The sequence below is a fragment of the Xenopus laevis genome, chromosome 7L (genome assembly GCF_017654675.1).
Source record: "Xenopus laevis strain J_2021 chromosome 7L, Xenopus_laevis_v10.1, whole genome shotgun sequence".
In the NCBI taxonomy this organism is placed as follows: domain Eukaryota; kingdom Metazoa; phylum Chordata; class Amphibia; order Anura; family Pipidae; genus Xenopus; species Xenopus laevis.
In genome coordinates, this window is record NC_054383.1 from 3,930,050 (window position 1) to 3,951,191 (window position 21,142).

The window sequence follows — 21,142 nt, forward strand, 5'->3', positions numbered from 1 at the left end:
CATGTGAATAACACAAGTGACTATACCTGGATCCCCCTTTGTGTTCCGTGTGTTTGAAGGACTCGCCTGTGCCAGAATTCCTGGGATATATTGGGAATTTAAGGAAATATTAAGCCCCATTATGAGCGGCACAATGTGAAAGGCAATTATATTGATAAAGAGGAGCCCACGGCTTTGTGTATGTGAATAAACTTGCCCCCCGGCTCAGCTTTTATTCTCCAGTGTAAGAACATATTGTGTCTGATTCTAATTTAATGGGGGGCCGGGCGGGGGGAGGGGGGGTTGAGTGAAGCAGCTGCATTTTAGGGCCTATTGCTGGATTTTTGCTGAAAATTGACTCTATTCAGTGGAAGAGATAGGAAGGAGGGGGCTTCACAAAAAAAAAAACAATCATTTCTTTTCAATTGGCGCCGGCGAGGTTGATAACAACATGGGCATTTTGTTGTAATGATAAGACTCGGCATGTGTAGCTCTCGCACACACACACACAATCTAATTCACTGCGCTGACACCATTGTGCCGTCACTCTCGTTATAATCACCGGCCTCCGAAAAATGCCGTGGAAATGATCCCGACGAGTCGGAGAAACTCTCAATTACGACTGCCACTTGCCAAGTGTCACATTGTGTGTCTTGTGCGACAATTTGCGCTTCCAATTCTGTTTATTTACAATGGCCACTAGTAATTACGCTTAACGTGTCATTTATCGAGGCTGGGGGGTGGGGGTAAGATTGCAGGGTGCCTTCAATTCCACCGGGGTGGGAGTTCCTTGCGGCCCTGAGAATGCGATGGGATGCGGCGGTGAAAACGTTGGAAAATGCGAGGGTCCGCGCTCATCGAGTTGTAATTAGTGGCCCTGAGAATGGGGCTCTTGTCATAATGACAGTGTTGATTCATGTTTCTCTCCCGGGAGGCAAAACTGCTAATTACTTAAGTGGTTTTGGTCGGACTGCGTTTGTTGCAAAATAGTCGTCGATTGCGGGGAAAAAAATGTCAAGGTTACGGGCGGTTTTATCTGGAAAAAAGTTTCGTAGAGCAGAGTTTTCCTCTGATAAATACAAGAATAAGCGTATTTATGCATAAATATATATATATATATATATATATATATATATATATATATATATATATATATATATATATATATATATATATTGTGCTGTACATGTATATACAGACATCAGAGAAACAGGGGAACAAACATTGCAATACATTTAAATCGACAGGCAGATAAGGAAGTTGATCCCTGCAGATATCTACAATCTCAGCTGCCATAAAGCAGGACAGGACTGCTGCTTACAATGGGGATCAGATAGGATCTGTGCAGCCACTGGGACAGAATGTTCTGTTATACAGATAGCTAGAATCTCAGCTGCCATAAAGCAGGACAGGACTGCTGCTTACAATCGGGATCAGATAGGATCTGTGCAGCCACTGGGACAGAATGTTCTGTTATACAGATAGCTAGAATCTCAGCTGCCATAAAGCAAGACAGGACTGCTGCTTACAATCGGGATCAGATAGGATCTGTGCAGCCACTGGGACAGAATGTTCTGTTATACAGATAGCTAGAATCTCAGCTGCCATAAAGCAAGACAGGACTGCTGCTTACAATCGGGATCAGATAGGATCTGTGCAGCCACTGGGACAGAATGTTCTGTTATACAGATAGCTAGAATCTCAGCTGCCATAAAGCAGGACAGGACTGCTGCTTACAATGGGGATCAGATATGATCTGTGCAGCCACTGGGACAGAATGTTCTGTTATACAGATAGCTAGAATCTCAGCTGCCATAAAGCAGGACAGGACTGCTGCTTACAATGGGGATCAGATATGATCTGTGCAGCCACTGGGACAGAATGTTCTGTTATACAGATAGCTAGAATCTCAGCTGCCATAAAGCAGGACAGGACTGCTGCTTACAATGGGATCAGATAGGATCTGTGCAGCCACTGGGACAGAATGTTCTGTTATACAGATAGCTAGAATCTCAGCTGCCATAAAGCAGGACAGGACTGCTGCTTACAATGGGGATCAGATAGGATCTGTGCAGCCACTGGGACAGAATGTTCTGTTATACGGATAGCTAGAATCTCAGCTGCCATAAAGCAGGGCAGGACTGCTGCTTACAATGGGGATCAGATATGATCTGTGCAGCCACTGGGACAGAATGTTCTGTTATACAGATAGCTAGAATCTCAGCTGCCATAAAGCAGGACAGGACTGCTGCTTACAATGGGGATCAGATAGGATCTGTGCAGCCACTGGGACAGAATGTTCTGTTATACAGATAGCTAGAATCTCAGCTGCCATAAAGCAGGACAGGACTGCTGCTTACAATGGGGATCAGATAGGATCTGTGCAGCCACTGGGACAGAATGTTCTGTTATACAGATAGCTAGAATCTCAGCTGCCATAAAGCAGGACAGGACTGCTGCTTACAATGGGGATCAGATAGGATCTGTGCAGCCACTGGGACAGAATGTTCTGTTATACAGATAGCTAGAATCTCAGCTGCCATAAAGCAGGACAGGACTGCTGCTTACAATGGGGATACCACTTATTAAGGAACACAATATGCTGCTCTTCAGGGTTTCCCTCGCCCCATTACATTCTACTGAAATGAGAATGAATAATGTAAAAGTGATTTCTACCTTTTGTGAAATAACAGGTTTAAAGGACAAGTAAAGAGAGCAGGTAAGGAAGAAAAAAGGGCCAGTGGGCAAATACCATAGATGTTATGTTTTCATCTTTCACTTAAATCTGTGACTCCACTTTCAGCACACTGTGTATCAAGATCAAAGTTCCCAGGTACTTAAAGGGTTAAAAGACATCTTTTTTTCTGATGTTGAAATGCCATAGCTGTGGGAATAAAGCAAAATCCTGGCGCTGACCTCGGTGTATTTATACGCAGCAATCACGTCTCTTTATTCGGGTAAAAGCAAACCCAGATAGGCAAAGCTTTGATCAGAGCTCAAGTCTTCAAACCCCTTTTTTATTTGAATTGCCCTAAACACATTCAAGTTCACTTATGTTTTCTTGGCTGAAGCCGAATCCCATATTATCGCTGTGAAACATCAAGATATTTATAGAGGTGCAATAATATGTTTGTTTTTTCATGTTTACCCCTTTATGCAGGATTGGATTTTATTGCAAGTTATTAAGCACAATTTAGCAGACTGATCCCTCATTCTGTCTTTATTAACCTCCTTCTTATAAGACCATCTTATGTCTGGGAGTCAATCTGTATAACTCAGCCTGCAGCCTTGTGCCTTTATATGGTCACAGAACAACCCCTCAGTGACTTCTAATATCCTTATCATTTACAGTAGGGGGTACATTATCCCTTATAATACATGAGTGATACTCAGAGTTCCCTGTATAACTCAGCCTGCAGCCTTGTGCCTTTATATAGTCACAGAACAACCCCTCAGTGACTTCTAATATCCTTATCATTTACAGCAGGGGGTACATTATCCCTTATAATACATGAGTGATACTCAGAGTTCCCTGTATAACTCAGCCTGCAGCCTTGTGCCTTTATATGGTCACAGAACAACCCCTCAGTGACTTCTAATATCCTTATCATTTACAGTAGGGGGTACATTATCCCTTATAATACATGAGTGATACTCAGAGTTCCCTGTATAACTCAGCCTGCAGCCTTGTGCCTTTATATGGTCACAGAACAACCCCTCAGTGACTTCTAATATCCTTATCATTTACAGTAGGGGGAACATTATCCCTTATAATACATGAGTGATACTCAGAGTTCCCTGTATAACTCAGCCTGCAGCCTTGTGTCTTTATATGGTCACAGAACAACCCCTCAGTGACTTCTAATATCCTTATCATTTACAGTAGGGGGTACATTATCCCTTATAATACATGAGTGATACTCAGAGTTCCCTGTATAACTCAGCCTGCAGCCTTGTGTCTTTATATGGTCACAGAACAACCCCTCAGTGACTTCTAATATCCTTATCATTTACAGTAGGGGGTACATTATCCCTTATAATACATGAGTGATACTCAGAGTTCCCTGTATAACTCAGCCTGCAGCCTTGTGCCTTTATATGGTCACAGAACAACCCCTCAGTGACTTCTAATATCCTTATCATTTACAGTAGGGGGTACATTATCCCTTATAATACATGAGTGATACTCAGAGTTCCCTGTATAACTCAGCCTGCAGCCTTGTGTCTTTATATGGTCACAGAACAACCCCTCAGTGACTTCTAATATCCTTATCATTTACAGTAGGGGGTACATTATCCCTTATAATACATGAGTGATACTCAGAGTTCCCTGTATAACTCAGCCTGCAGCCTTGTGCCTTTATATGGTCACAGAACAACCCCTCAGTGACTTCTAATATCCTTATCATTTACAGTAGGGGGTACATTATCCCTTATAATACATGAGTGATACTCAGAGTTCCCTGTATAACTCAGCCTGCAGCCTTGTGTCTTTATATGGTCACAGAACAACCCCTCAGTGACTTCTAATATCCTTATCATTTACAGTAGGGGGTACATTATCCCTTATAATACAGAAGTGATACTCAGAGTTCCCTGATTATGATTAATTATGATAATTATGATGTTTGGGGGTGGGGGTATCAGGTCCAGTTATACGTGGGAATGGTGTAAGGGGGTGTCAGGGAGTTGTGAGTAGGTAGGTAGTTGTCTGTGGTTCTTTAGGGTTCCAGACCTGTATTTCTATTTATTTCATCTGCCCCTCAGTGTACTTTGCGATTTATTATCATCATTGGAAAAGGGCCAATAATGACTTTTTCCAGTATATGACGCCCCCCAATTACAAGGAGTGATCTGGGGGTTTCCTGGGAAAAGTCTACAAACGACATGATTGTGTTTTATTTCTATAGACAAGTCCGGGCCTCGGTCAGTCGTCTCGGTGTCACACCAGCCATGAATATTTTATATTTTAATATTGTCGCCTTTAAAAGTCATGGGAACGAAAAGCAAAGTATCAAGTGTCTCTTGTGTTCTTGTCTCACCCGTCTATCAGGATATGGGGACCCTTCACCTTGAAATGAATTCTCATTAATTGTCCCAGTGATGCGTTTACTCTCCAGCCCAATACGATATTTATCATATACAGGTATAGGATCCTTTATCTGGAAACCTGATATCCAGAAAGCTCCGAATTACGGAATGGCTGTCTCCCATAGACTCCATTTTATTTTTCATATAATCCAGATTTTCTGTGTAATAATAAAACAGTCGCTTGTACTTGATCCCAACTAAGATATAATTAATCCTTATTGGAAGCAAAACCAGCCTATTGGGTTTATTTAATGTTTACATGATTTTCTAGTAGACTTAAGGTGTGCAGATCCTAATTATGAAAAGATCCGTTATCCGGAAAACCCCAGGTCCCGAGCATTCTGGATAACATGTCCCATACCTGTATATATTTATATGCTAATGAATTGGTTACTGGTTATGTGTAAATGTCATTCAATTCAGTGTCTGTCCTTTTCCCTGGCTCCGACTCTTGAAACGATGTAGCAGGACTCAGTTCTAGTGATGGCGAATTTGTGGCAAATTTCTGCGTTTCGCCGCCGGCGAATAAATTAGTGAAATTGCAGCGAAAATACTCAGCCGAAAATTCGCTGGCGTCAAAGTTTTTTTGACGCCGTTGACAATTCCGACACCAACGTCAATTCCGAAGCCGGCGACAAGTAAATGGACACCCATTGGCTTTATATGTTTACATAGTAACATAGTAACATAGTAACATAGTAAGTAAGGTTGAAAAAAGACACATGTCCATCGAGTTCAACCTTTTTTTTTTTTTTGTTTATTAACTACCTATCTGCCAGTTGATCCAGAGGAAGGCAAAAACCCCATTTGAAGCCTCTCCAATTTGCCTCAGAGGGGAAAAATTCCTTCCTGATTCCAAAATGGCAATGGGACCAGTCCCTGGATCAACTTGTACTATGAGCTATCTCCCATATCCCTGTATTCCCTCACTTGCTAAACACCATCCAACCCCTTCTTAAAGCTATCTAATGTATCAGCCTGTACCCCTGATTCACTTCCCAGCTCTCCCTGTAACACCCCTTTCCCTCCTCTAATCTCATTGGCTCCCTCCTGTCTGCTGGGAGGAGCTACTGGTGAATAAAGCATCTGACCCTTCCTTATACCTATCTAATGTATCAGCCTGTACCCCTGATTCACTTCCCAGCTCTCCCTGTAACACCCCTTTCCCTCCTCTAATCTCATTGGCTCCCTCCTGTCTGCTGGGAGGAGCTACTGGTGAATAAAGCATCCGACCCTTCCTTGTACCTATCTAATGTATCAGCCTGTACCCCTGATTCACTTCCCAGCTCTCCCTGTAACACCCCTTTCCCTCCTCTAATCTCATTGGCTCCCTCCTGTCTGCTGGGAGGAGCTACTGGTGAATAAAGCATCCGACCCTTCCTTGTACCTATCTAATGTATCAGCCTGTACCACTGATTCAGGGAGACAATTCCACATCTTCACAGCTCTCACTGTAACAAACCCCTTCCCAATATTTAGCTGGAACCTCTTTTCTTCTAATCGGAATGGGTGACCTTGTGTCAGCTGGAAAGACCTACTGGTAAATAAATCATTAGAGAGATTATTATATGATCCCCTTATATATTTATACATAGTTATCATATCTCCCCTTAAGCGCCTCTTCTCCAGCGTGAACATCCCCAATTTGGCCAGTCTTTCCTCATAGCTAAGATTTCCCCTTTACCAGCTTAGTTGCCCTTCTCTGTCCCCTCTCTAATACAATAATGTCCTGTTTGAGTGATGGAGACCAAAACTGTAGGGCATATTCTAGATGGGGCCTTACCAGTGCTCTATACAGTGGGACCCCCTCCTCCCGTGACTCTCTGCCCCATTTAATACAAGTCAAGCCCTTATTTGCCCTTGATGCTGCTGACTGGCATTGCTTGCTACAGACAAGTTTATTATCTACAAGGACTCCAAGCTCCGTCTCCATTATGGATTTGCCTAGTGCAGTCCCATTAAGGGTATAAGTGGATATTGTTACATCCCAGGTGCAGGACTTTACATTTATCAACATTGAATCTCATTTGCCACTTAGCTGCCCAGATTGCCAGTTAGTCAAGATCCTGTTGCAAGTGCCACATCCTGGATGGAATTAATTGGGCTGATAGTTTTGTCTCATCTGCAAACACTGATATATTACTTACAACACCCTCCCCTAAGTCATTAATGAACAAGTTAAATAAAAGTGGACCCAATACTGAGCCCTGGGGGACCCCACTAAGAACCTTACTCCAAGTAGAGAATGTCCCATTAACAACCACCCTCTGTACCTGATCCTGTAGCCAGTTTCCTATCCATGTGCAAACGACTTCATTAAGCCCAACAGACCTTAGTTTAGAAAGCAGTCGTTTGTGGGGCACAGTATCAAACGCTTTGGCAAAATCCAAATAGATCACATCTACTGCCCCCCCACTGTCCAGCATCTTACTTACCACATCATAAAATGCAATCAAATTCGTCTGACATGACCTATCCTTCATAAAGCCATGCTGATTGTTGCTTATAATGTCATTCACTAGGACAACATTTTGAATGTGATCCCTTAACAAGCCTTCAAATAATTTGCCCACCACAGATGTCAGACTTACTGGCCTATAATTGCCAGGCTGAGATCGTAATCCCTTTTTAAATATTGGAATAACATCAGCTTTTCTCCAATCCATAGGCACCATACCAGATGACAGTGAATCTGAGAAAATCAGAAATAAGGGCTGGTCTAAAACTGAACTAAGCTCTCTTAGAACCCGGGGGTGTATGCCATCATGCCCTGGAGCCTTGTTTACATTCATTTGTATTAAAGCTTTATGGATCATATCCTGAGTCAGCCACTGACTAGATTGAGCTGAGCCATTAGTGCAGTTATTAAGTGAGCCTGGGAACTCACACTCCTCTATTGTATACACTGAAGAAAAGAACTGATTTAGTACATTTGCCTTTTCTGTATCTGTTACAACCATACTGGTACCATTATTTAATGGAGCAACACTATCAACCTGCATCTTTTTACTATTAATATATTTAAAAAACTTTTTAGGGTTAGTTTTCACCTCCACCGCAATTAACACCTCGTTTCTTTTCTTAGCCTTCCGGATTGCTGATTTACAACATTTATTACAGTGTTTATATTCATTAAATGCATCTTCTGTCCCTACAGATTTGTAGTTATTAAATGCCTTTCTCTTCTTTCCCATTAACTTCTTTACCTCTGTATTAAGCCACACAGGATGATTCTTAGAGCTTCTACGTTTAGTCCTTAAGGGAATAAATTGAGAACAGTAATGATTTAATATCATTTTAAAGGACAACCATTTCTGTTCTGTGTTTTTAGCTGAAAACCTAATGCCCCAATCAATACTCTGTAGGGCAGCCCTCAAGGCACTAAAATTAGCTTTTGCAAAATTCATGGTTTTTGTTGCCCCAGTATATTTTTGTTTTTTGCACCAGACATTAAATGATATAACATTATGGTCACTATTACCCAGGGGTTCAATGACTTGCACATTTGCTATAAGTTCTGGGTCATTTGAGATCACTAAATCAAGAATAGAATTTTTTCTGGTTGGCTCCTCAACAACCTGTGCTAAAAAATTGTCTTGCAATAAGTTTATAAACTTGTTCCCATTAACTGATCTGGCAGTACCGTTGCTCCAGTCAATATCTGGGTAATTAAAATCCCCCATTATCATTACTTTACCTAAACTAGCAGCCTTTTCTATTTGCATTAGGAGCTTTGTCTCTTCCTCCTCACTTACATTAGGGGGTCTATAGCGACTCCTACAATTAATTTGCTGGATTCTTTACAATTGGTGAAGAACTCCCCCCATAAGACTTCTGCCCCCTCATTTTCTAACATAACCTCCTCCTTTATATTAGATGTAAATCCTGCCTAAAAAACAGACATACCCCTCCTCCTTTTCTATTGCCTCTGTCCCTCCGAAACAAAGTATAGCCACTGATATTTACTGCCCAGTCATGTGACTCATTCAGCCATGTTTCGGCCAATCACATCATATTTTCTGTTTGGCAGAATTCTGCTGGAGCAGCACTATTAACTGATGTGTTTTGGAAAAAACAGGTTTTCCCATGACTGTATCCCTTTAAAGAATCATTTTTTAAATTCCTTATGTTTTTCTGAAGCAGCTCTGGGAAGTGGATCATCAACTCTTTATAAGGCTTCTAAATTTATACATTAGTTAATTTCTTATGTTTGGCCCTGCTCAGCTGAGTCCATTTCATTAAAGGGATTCTGTCATGGAAAAAAATAGTTTTTTTCAAAATGAATCAGTTAATAGTGCTGCTCCAAAAGAGCAAACATATTTTTTTATATTCAATCTTGAAATCTGACATGAGGCTAGACATTTTGTCAATTTCCCAGCTGCCCCCAGTCATGTGACTTGTGCTCTGATAAACTTCAATCACTCTTTACTGCTGTACTGCAAGTTGGAGTGATATCACCCCCTCCCTTTCCCCCCCCCCAGCAGAACAATGGGAAGGTAACCAGATAGCAGCTCCCTAACACAAGATAACAGCTGCCTGGTAGATCTAAGAACAACACTCAATAGTAAAAACCCATGTCCCACTGAGACACATTCAGTTACATTGAGAAGGAAAAACAGCAGCCTGCCAGAAAGCATTTCTCTCCTAAAGTGCAGGCTCAAGTCACATGACTGGGGGCAGCTGGGAAACTGACAATATGTCTAGCCCCATGTCAGATTTCAAAATTGAATATAAAAAAAACCTGTTTGCTCTTTTGAGAAATGGATTTCAGTGCAGAATTCTGCTGGAGCGGCACTATTAACTGATTCATTTTGAAAAAAAACATGTTTTCAGATGACAGGATCCCTTTAAAGGAGAAGGAAAGGCTAAACGTAAGTAAGCTTTATCAGAAAGGTCTATATAAATACACCAGTAACCCCTCAAAGTAATGCTGCTCTGAGTCCTCTGTCAAAAGAAACAGCACATTTCTTTCCTTCTATTGTGTACTCATGGGCTTCTGTATCAGACTAACTGTTTTCAGCTTAAACCTCCAGGGCTAGAGCTTGAGCATGCTCAGTTTGCTCCTCTCTCCCTCCTCCCCTCACTGCTGTAATCTGAGCCCAGAGCTACGAGTGAGCAGGGAGCGACTCCAAGCTAATATGGCAGCTGCTATTATAAACAAACAGAGAGCTTCTAGAGCTGTTACTCGGGTATGGTAAATCATTCCGCAGAATAAATATAGCATTCTAGCTTGCACTATTGAGGCTAATCTATTGGCAATAAACTGCCTCTGTAGCTTTCCTTCTCCTTTAAAAGGGGTTGTTGAACTAAATTAACTTTCAGAATCCGAAAATCTGGCATCTCATATCTGTCGCGGTCATGTATAAGTCAATGAGAGAGGCACCTATGTCAATTTGAAGTTATCATGGTTTGCACTGGTTGTAGCCCGAAATTCCAAAAAAAAATCTACCAATTCCAGAAAAAAAGTGGGTGGGGGGACCCTTGCATATTCCTTTATTTCCTGGGGGAATATATTTGGGGGAACCCTTGTATATTTCTTTATTTCCTAGGGGAATATATTTGGGGGAACCATTGTATATGTCTTTATTTCCTGGGGGAATATATTTGGGGGAACCCTTGTATATTTCTTTATTTCCTGGGGGAATATATTTGGGGGAACCCTTGTATATTTCTTTATTTCCTGGGGGAATATATTTGGGGGGGGACCTTGTATATTTCCTGGGAGAATAAATTTCCGGGGACCCTTGTATATTTCTTTTTCCTGGGGAATATATTTGGGGGAACCCTTGTATATTTCTTTATTTCCTAGGGGAATATATTTGGGGGAACCATTGTATATGTCTTTATTTCCTGGGGGAATATATTTGGGGAAACCCTTGTATATTTCTTTATTTCCTGGGGGAATATATTTGGGGGAACCCTTGTATGTTTCTTTATTTCCTGGGGGAATATATTTGGGGGGGGACCTTGTATATTTCCTGGGAGAATAAATTTCCGGGGACCCTTGTATATTTCTTTTTCCTGGGGAATATATTTGGGGGAACCCTTGTATATTTCCTGGAGGAATAAATTTGGGGGGAACCCTTGTATATTTCTTTATTTCCTGGGGGAATATATTTGGGGGAACCCTTTATTTCTTTATTTCCTGGTAGAATTAATTTTCGGGGACCCTTGTATATTTCTTTATTTCCTAGGGGAATAAATTTGGGGGGGACCCTTGTATATTTCTTTATTTCCTGGTAGAATAAATTTTGGGGGACCCTTATGTATTTCTTTATTTCCTGGGGGAATATATTTGGGGGGACCCTTGTATATTTCTTTATTTCCTGGGGGAATATATTTGGGGGGGACCCTTGTATATTTCTTTATTTCCTAGGGGAATATATTTGGGGGAACCATTATATGTCTTTATTTCCTGGGGGAATATATTTGGGGGAACCCTTGTATATTTCTTTATTTCCTAGGGGAATATATTTGGGGGAACCATTATATGTCTTTATTTCCTGGGGGAATATATTTGGGGGAACCCTTGTATATTTCTTTATTTCCTGGGGGAATATATTTGGGGGAACCCTTGTATGTTTCTTTATTTCCTGGGGGAATATATTTGGGGGGGGACCTTGTATATTTCCTGGGAGAATAAATTTCCGGGGACCCTTGTATATTTCTTTTTCCTGGGGAATATATTTGGGGGAACCCTTGTATATTTCCTGGTGGAATAAATTTGGGGGGAACCCTTGTATATTTCTTTATTTCCTGGGGGAATATATTTGGGGGAACCCTTTATTTCTTTATTTCCTGGTAGAATTAATTTTCGGGGACCCTTGTATATTTCTTTATTTCCTAGGGGAATAAATTTGGGGGGGACCCTTGTATATTTCTTTATTTCCTGGTAGAATAAATTTTGGGGGACCCTTATGTATTTCTTTATTTCCTGGGGGAATATATTTGGGGGGACCCTTGTATATTTCTTTATTTCCTGGGGGAATATATTTGGGGGGGACCCTTGTATATTTCTTTATTTCCTGGGGGGGATATATTTGGGGGGGACCCTTGTATATTTCTTTATTTCCTGGGGGAATATATTTGGGGGGGACCCTTGTATATTTCTTTATTTCCTGGGGGGATATATTTGGGGGCCCCTTGTATATTTCTTTATTTCCTGGGGGAATATATTTGGGGTGGGGGGCAAGTGTTCAAACTAAAGGAAGCAAAAAAGAGCACAAAACTCCTTTATCGCCCGTCTGATTAATCTTCTGTTTCTCCATTAGTTTCCCACATGGTTATTGAAGAAGTCGGTTTCATCCAGAACAACCTGGAGGTGGAGAAGTCGTGCCGGGAGAGTGCAGAGGCGCTGGCATCAAAGGTAACCCTATGGCACCCTAATATCCTGGCACCCCGAGTCACTAAGAAGCACTTACAGGGGCGGTTTACCTTTAAATTAACTTTTAGTTTGTTATAGAATAGCTAATTCTACACAACTTATCAACTGGCCTTCATTTTTCCTTTTTTTTTATTTTCTGAATTATTTGCCTTTTTCTCCTGATTTTTTCCAGCTTTCAAATGAGGGTCACTGACCCCATCTAAAAACAAATGCTCTGTAATGCTACACATTTATTGTTATTGCTACTTTTTAATACTCATCTTTCTATTCAGGCCTCTACTATTCATATTCCAGTCTCTTATTCAAATCAGTGCATGGTTGCTAAGGGGTTTTGGACCCTAGCAACCAGATGGCTGGAATTACAAACCGGAGAGCTGCTGAATAAAAAGCTGAATAAGTCAAAAACCACAAATAATAAAAAATGAAAACCAATAGCAAATTGTCTCAGAATATCCCTCTCTACATCCTACTAACAGTTCATTTAAAGGTGAACACCCCCTTTAAAAAGACAAAAAATGTACAAACAGATATAACAGGATATGGAGCTTCCAGGCCATTGTTTTGTGGAACAAATTAATTACGTTCTGTAGAAAAAAAAATAAATAAAGCAACGGACGTCCTTGTTTGTGGTGTTTTTACGTCGCCGTTATCGGATTCGGCCTCGGCGTCTGTGCAACGACTGGTGAGCAATTTAGTATAAAATGTGTTTAGTAAAAGAAATAAATAAGGGAAGAAAGGAGCATTTCAGTGTTTGTGATTGAATAGAAAGAGGTAAATTCGCAGGCGATTGTTTATGAAAAGGGAACGCGGGACGCGCGGGTGCCGCTGACCTTCTCTCTCGTATCTCTGATTACTTCAGTCTGATGAATTTACTCAGTGTGTAATTTGCTGCACTCCAGCTCATCAGAGGAGGAGGATTATTAAAGAATGTTTTTATCAGGGGCTTATGTGTTTCTGCTGCTGCAAAATGCGTCTCGGCAACTTCATCACAAAATGGATTACAGCAATTTTCTGCCCAATTTCATTAGCCAGGCTGGACACGCTCTCTCCCCAAGCACAAAGCCGAAATCACGACTCCAAGAAGCCTCCGATGCATTAGCCCCGACCTTTTCTGCTCCTTCTGTCTCCGTCATACCTTAAAGGGGAAATAGAATCATCTGCAACTCAGATCTCTTCTTAGTCTCCATTAAATAAGCAATAGAATAGTGTGAGGCGGATGTGCCCAGAACATTCCCACTGTGTATTGTATTTCTGTGTGTGGGTCGCAGCTGCCATATTGTTTACACATTGATAAATAGATAGATAGATAGATAGATAGATAGATAGTGGATAGATAGATAGATAGATAGATAGATAGATAGATAGGATAGACATAAATGGATATATAGATGAATATATGGAGAGATAGATAAATAGTGATAGAGAGATAGATGAGAAATATGTAGATAGATAGATAAATAGACAATGGATAGATAGATAGATAGATAGATAGATAATAGATAGATAGATGATAGATAGATAGATAGATAGATAGATAGATAGATAGATAGATAGATAGATGATAGATAGATTGATTGATTGATAGATTGATATAGATATAGATGATAGATATAGATGATAGATATAGATGATAGATAGATAGATGGATGGATAGATGGATAGGGATAGATAGATAGATAGATAGATAATAGATAGATAGATAGATAGATAGATAGATAGATAGATAGATAGATAGATAGATAGATAGATAGATAGATAGATATAGATGATAGATAGATTGATATATAGAAGGATAGATAGGGATAGATAACAGATGATAGATAGATAGATAGATAGATAGATAGATAGATAGATAGATAGATAGATAGATAGATAGATAGATAGATATAGATAGAAGGATAGATAGATAGATATATAGATAGATATAGATAGATAGATAGATAGATAGATAGATAGATAGATAGATAGATAGACGATTAATCCAGGGACATTTCCCAGTCTACTTTTTAAGATTAGATGAATGGATGGATGGATGGATGGATGGATAGATAGATGATATATAGATAGATAGATAGATAATTGATAGATAGATAGATAGATAGATAGATAGATAAATAGATAGATAGATAGATAGATAGATAGATAGATAGATAGATAGATAGATAGATAGATAGATGATAGATAGATATAGATAGAAGGATAGATAGATGATAGATTTAGATTGATAGATAGAGAGATAGATGGGATGGATATATAAAAGATTAGATAGAGATAGATAGAGAGATAGAAAGAAAAATGGGAAATATGTTTCTTGTGGCAAATCTAAAATGAACCGAATATAAATAATATTTATTTATAAAACAGATGATAAAGAGCAGCCAATTAGAGTTGAGAAGCCTTTAAAGTTCAGCTTGTGTGTTGGGAGGGGCAGGTCACATGTTTTATAGTGTAGGAGGAACAGAAGCCAATTGAGCGGCTCGTTTCCCTGATCTGCCTCTGGATAAACAGACACTGACACTGAAGCAACTTGTTACATAATTAATTGTAACTGAAAAGGAGACAACATTAAATCAAGTTTAACCTCTTCAAATTTCCCCAGCATAGATATATATATATATATATATATATATATATATATATATAGACAGAGAGAGACTTATTCAATACAGATTCTCAAACTTCTCAAAACCTTAAGGGAGACCTCTTGTTTGTTCCTATTTGAGCCCTCTCTGCTCTCTCAGATCATTATATCCTTCTTAAAGGGGACATTTAGTGTAAAAAATAAGAACGTACCATTATACTCATTTAGATATAGAAGAATTGTACTTTAAAAAGTAGTGTTTCAGGCTGATTTATTGAATATTTCTGCAAAAACCCTAATAATCCCTCCCTTCTCTTCCACTTGCTGCTCCCTGAATTCCCAGACTGTGCTCTCTGCTCACTGCACTGTAGGACAGGAACCAATCAGCAGCTAGCAGGACCTGATAGGGAACTGAAGCCTGTCTGTGCTTGTGTGACTGCAGGGCTGTGATTGGCTGTCCCCCTCCTACTGTGCTTCTGGCAGGGACCGTTAGGACACGCCCACCCCTCATTTGAAACACAGACAGGGACCAGAGAACATCTATAGGGAGCTCCAATAAAGGGGCTATGTTTAAAGATAATATTAAGGTTTAGTACCATGTAAAAGCAACACCATATATTACTTATAATTGCCTACAAATTAGGGTTTCTTCATTTATCCTTTATGTCTCCTTTAAGGACTGGAGTCCAAAACTGCCCCCATACTCCAGATGAGGCCTCACCAGGGACCTATAAAGAGGCAGAATTATGTTTTCATCCCCTGAGTTAATGCCTTTTTTATGCAAAACAGAACTTTATTTTCTTTATTGGCCACTGAGTGACACTACCTATAGTTGCACAGTCTGTTGTCCACAAATACCCCAAATCAAACCCCCAACACGCTGCCATTCAGTGTATATGTCACATCTATGCCATTTCTACCAGTGTTCATAATCTCACATTTATCAACATTGAACCTTATTTGCCAGTTTGCTGTCTAGTTCTTCAATGCAAATTGGCAGCATCCTGCACGTAATTCTAGTTTTGACCAATTTAGTATCATCAGCAAAAAAAAAGACACTACTTACAGTGCCCCCTCCAAATTAAAAAGTAAAGGACCAAGGCACTCCACTTCCAATGCTCTAGTCACCCTCAACTCTGTGTAAAATATCCTTCAGCCAGTTCTCTATTCAAGTACAAATACTATGTTCCGGGCTAATATTCCTTAATTGAACCAGTAACCTTCTGTTTTGCTTTAGCAAAGTCCAAGTTGATCACATCCACTGCCATCCCAGAGTTTAGGCTCCTGCTTCTTTTGTGTGTCAGTGCACTTTCTGCTGTTGAGAAGCGTAGGGGTTGTTAGAAATGACTAATCAGTTGTGTTCCATGAATATTATATTATATATGTATATTGTGGCTGGGTCCCTAAGTTCAGATAAGTGGCAGCAGAACAGAGCATTGGCTGGGAATCAGCAGACAAGAAGAAGCTACTGGAGGCATCTTCTTCACTGGCAGATTTATTCCCAGCTCCTAAGCTACAATCACCATTTCAGTGAATTTACACATTTGAATTTCTGCGAGTAAAAGGAATTTTAATGAGCCAGAACTTGACTGGCACTGCCACGGGGACAGCCCTGTGCCCTCTCCTGCCACTTACACACTGGCCTTTAATGAGAAGGATCAGAGATGTTTCCTTCTTGCCCGACCTTAACAGGTTTTTCATCTGGGCATTTGACTGCAATAATCAGCACTTGTCATGGGGCACAGAGACTGTGGGCAGACAGAACAGGGAACTTACTTATGAGCGCTGGGGGGGGGGCAAACTCTGGGAATGCGAGACATTCTCTCCCACTCTCATCTGCTGCAATAGGAAATGTGCCGAAGGAGAAAGCAACACAAAGAGGACACATTACATCCCCTACCTCCCAATTCTTAGTAACAACTCTCACCTCTCTTTTCTCTTCTCACCTGACTCACCCTAAAAGTTCTGCTTTGCATGGCGCCGTGAGTTCCCTTTAATTCCATGGAAAGTCTCCAAAAGTTTACTATTTACTAGTGTGGATTTTTTTTTTCTTCGATCTGACAACAATTTGTTCTGTTCCACCAGTTAAACAAAGAGAACAAGACCCTGAAAAGGATTAGCATGTTGTGTATGGCCAAACTGGGCCCCGACGTCATCACCAAGGAGATTAATTTAGATGAAGAAGAACCAGCGACCGAAGCAGAAGCGGCTGTGTGCACCTCACTGGGCTGCCAACAAAGGATAAAAGGTAGGACGAAGGCAAAACATAAAGATTAACCTGCTGATTAACTACAAGCAGCAATCTTAATGAAGAGTGATTGGAACTGGGGGACTTTGTGGGTTGGTCATCTGGAGGTCAACCAGGAGAGTTAACTGGTCTGATGTATTCATTAGATGTTCTGAAACTATGGGACTGGCATTCCTGTGGTGACCCAAAGCTGTGGATGAGTAACCCAGCCTGTTACCCCAATTGTTTCTATATATCTGTAACCTTGTTATGAGCTAAGGGGGCCCAGTCTGAAGGTCAGTTAGGGGGAGATTTGGGGTGAGTGCTTATTTGTACCCTGGGTACCCCTGGAACTATAGCAGGGTGACACCCCAATGTTTCTATATATCTGTAACCTTGTTATGAGCTAAGGGGGCCCAGTCTGAAGGTCAGTTAGAGGGAGATTTGGGGTGAGTGATTATTTGTACCCTGGGTACCCCTGGAACTATAGCAGGGTGACACCCCAATGTTTCTATATATCTGTAACCTTGTTATGAGCTAAGGGGGCCCAGTCTGAAGGCCAGTTAGGGGGAGATTTGGGGTGAGTGATTATTTGTACCCTGGGTACCCCTGGAACTATAGCAGGGTGACACCCCAATGTTTCTATATATCTGTAACCTTGTTATGAGCTAAGGGGGCCCAGTCTGAAGGTCAGTTAGGGGGAGATTTGGGGTGAGTGATTATTTGTACCCTGGGTACCCCTGGAACTATAGCAGGGTGACACCCCAATGTTTCTATATATCTGTAACCTTGTTATGAGCTAAGGGGGCCCAGTCTGAAGGTCAGTTAGGGGGAGATTTGGGGTGAGTGTTTATTTGTACCCTGGGTACCCCTGGAACTATAGCAGGGTGATTGTTACCCCAATATATCTATATATCTGTAGCTTTATGAGCAATATATATATATATATATACTATGTTGAAAATGCAAAACATTAGGGCGTTTTCTTTCACCATGCTCATCTGTATTGGCCATTCTCTGCCCCCCACTTCCATGACATTATATTATTTCCCACAAACAGAGCTGCAAGAGCAGGTGATAACTGGACAAGAGGAGAAGAAATCAGTGACCCTAGAACTGGAAAACTTGCGCTCAACGCTTTTGGGTTTAATTGAGGAGGTAAGAAATATAATGGATGTGCTTCTGGTTGGCACAGGTATGTGCACTGACAGTCATATCTTTGATTCCAATGTTCTATGTTAGTCTAAATATGCACAAAATAGTGTAGTATTAGTAATTAATGTAAAAAATTGTCTCAGTCTGGGCTTTTAAATGAGAAAGAAGACAATTTAGTTGTAAAATAGGGTTGTTTTAGAAGATTGTTCCATGTATGGGGCACCAAAAGTCTATTATCCACCACAAAGCTGGAATGACAACCTGGATGAGTAGATTTGCTTTAATGGTCACCTCTGGGCCAAAAAACATGTTATGTGGTGGAGACATGGAGACCCAATCAGATAGGGGTTGGGATGGGCACCTTTTGGCACCAAACACAGGCCTGTAAGCTTCTAATATGGACAGGAGTGTATGAGTTGGAAGTCAATATTGGTCTTTCAGACTCTGGTTTGAGTGCCCCAGTATTGACTGACCAGAACAGGAGATTGGTCAAAACGATTCCATATTCTGGGGCCTACGCAGGCCCATCGGCAAAGGAATGCATCAATACATTGATACGCAGATTGGCTGAAAATCACTTGAGCTTTGAAAAGCCAATGAGACAGAGGGTCCCATGTGCCAGTCGGCAGATTTTAACAGCCTGGGTATGGGCCCCCTAGTACATCAATGTTCAGAGGGGCCCGGCACTTCTGAAATCATCCATCGCGGACATGCAACTGCCACATGTACTAAAACCGTCTATCCATTGTGGCTATAGAGAACGCAGACCCTGTGCCCAGGGATCCCCACCACCGAGGGGTCTCCTTGCTTTACTAGGGATGCACCAAATCCAGGATTCGGCCAGGATTTGGCCTTTTTCAGCAGGATTCGGATTTGGATAAATTCTTCTGCCCGGCTGAACCAAATCCTAATTTGCATATGCAAATTAGGGGCGGGGAGGGAAATCCCGTGACTTTGTGTCACAACACAAGGAAGTAAAAAATTTTTCCATTTCCCACCCCTAATTTACATGTGCAAATTAGGATTTGGTTCGGTATTTAGCCGAATCTTTCGAGAAGGATTCGGGGGTTTGGTTGAATCCAAAATAGTAGATTCGGTGCATCCCTAGTAGTTACACCACTGGGTTGGACTAGAGCACAAGTGGTTCATAAAATAAATAAATACAGGTATGAGATCCATTATCTGGAAACCCGTTATCCAGAAAGCTCCAAATTACGGAAAGGCCGTCTCCCATAGACTCCATTATAATCAAATAATCCAAATGTTTAAAAATGATTTCCTTTTTCTCTGTAATAATAAAACAGTCGCTTGTACTTGATCCGAACTAAGATATAATTAATCCTTATTAGAGGCAAAACCGGCCTATTGGGTTTGTTTCATGTTTATATGATTATCTAGTAGACTTAAAGGGATACTGTCATGGGAAAAAAATTTTTCAAAATGAATCAGTTAATAGTGCTACTCCAGCAGAATTCTGCAATGAAATCCATTTCTCAAAAGAGCAAACAGATTTGTTTATATTCAATTTTGAAATCTGACATGGGGCTAGACATTTTGTCAATTTCTCAGCTGCCCCTGGTCATGTGACTTGTGCCTGTACTTTAGGAGAGAAATGCTTTCTGGCAGGCTGTTGTTTTTCCTTCTCAATGTAACTGAATGTGTCTCAGTGGGACATGGGATTTTACTATTGAGTGTTGTTCTTAGATCTACCAGGCAGCTGTTATCTTGTGTTAGGGAGCTGCTATCTGGTTACCTTCCCATTGTTCTTTTATTTGGCTGCTGGGGGTGGGGAGGGAGGGGGTGATATCACTCCAACTTGCAGTACAGCAGTAAAGAGTGATTGAAGTTTATCACATGACTTGGGGCAGCTGGGAAATTGACAATATGTCTAGCCCCATGTCAGATTTCAAAATTGAATATAAAAAAATCTGTTTGCTCTTTTTGGAGCAGCACTATTAACTGATTCATTTTGAAAAAAATGTTTTTTCCCATGACCGTATCCCTTTAAGGTATGAAGATCAAAATTACGAAAAGATCTATTATCCGGAAAACCCCAGGGCCCGAGCATTCTGGATAACAGGTCCCATACCTCTATTCTCTTTAGATTATATTCAGCCTTTTTTCGTGATGGCAGTTGCCCTGGTATTTTATGTTGAATTCTCTGTAGAGAACAATGAGTAGATTCCGCCGGATGCTGATTTAATCATAATTCACTTCTATATTAACCATCATATTTGTTTTATTGTCTGCAGGTCCTTAGTTGCTTTCCCTTTGTATTTTTTTAGGTAAACAGCACAAAGAAAGAAAATGTCATGCTGGCAAAACAGGTCTTTGAACAGCGCAAACTCCTAGATAAATGCAACCGAGGTACAAACGTCACCCCCTTGTTATTGGTTTGACTCACAGTGAATGGGGCGTTGGGTGGGAATGTGCCACAGAATGTGCAGAGAGGGGTGGGACACAGGCATGGGACGTTGCCTAATATAAGCCTGAAATTCAGGGCGACTATAGGAATAGGGTGTTTAAAGGGCATGTAAACCCCTCTGCATGGCCTCTTTGAAATCTTTATATTACTGCCACTCTGGCTGTTAAAGGGGAACTATTGCAAAAATCTAAATTTAATATAAGCTTCAGCATACTGAAATAAGAAACTTTCTTAATACAATCATTAAAAAAATTCTGTACTATTTCTGAAATAATCAAGTTTCTCTTCACTATTCCTCTC

At 40.7% G+C, this 21,142-nt stretch overlaps 1 protein-coding gene across 5 annotated transcripts in view; it reads left to right on the forward strand.

The window, feature by feature from the left end:
* The window catches only part of LOC108695700 (shootin-1), a 66,727-nt gene that overhangs the window by 14,284 nt on the left and 31,301 nt on the right, over positions 1-21,142 (forward strand). For all 5 annotated transcript variants that reach the window (XR_005962687.1, XM_041570147.1, XM_041570146.1 and 2 more), the window contains exons 4-7: positions 12,342-12,436; positions 17,121-17,283; positions 18,323-18,420; positions 20,703-20,784. Coding sequence is in view for 4 of the 5 variants with exons in the window: in XM_041570147.1 (XP_041426081.1) it covers positions 12,342-12,436; positions 17,121-17,283; positions 18,323-18,420; positions 20,703-20,784 (438 nt within the window). In the remaining variant the exon portion in view is untranslated. The remainder of the gene's footprint in view (positions 1-12,341; positions 12,437-17,120; positions 17,284-18,322; positions 18,421-20,702; positions 20,785-21,142) is intronic.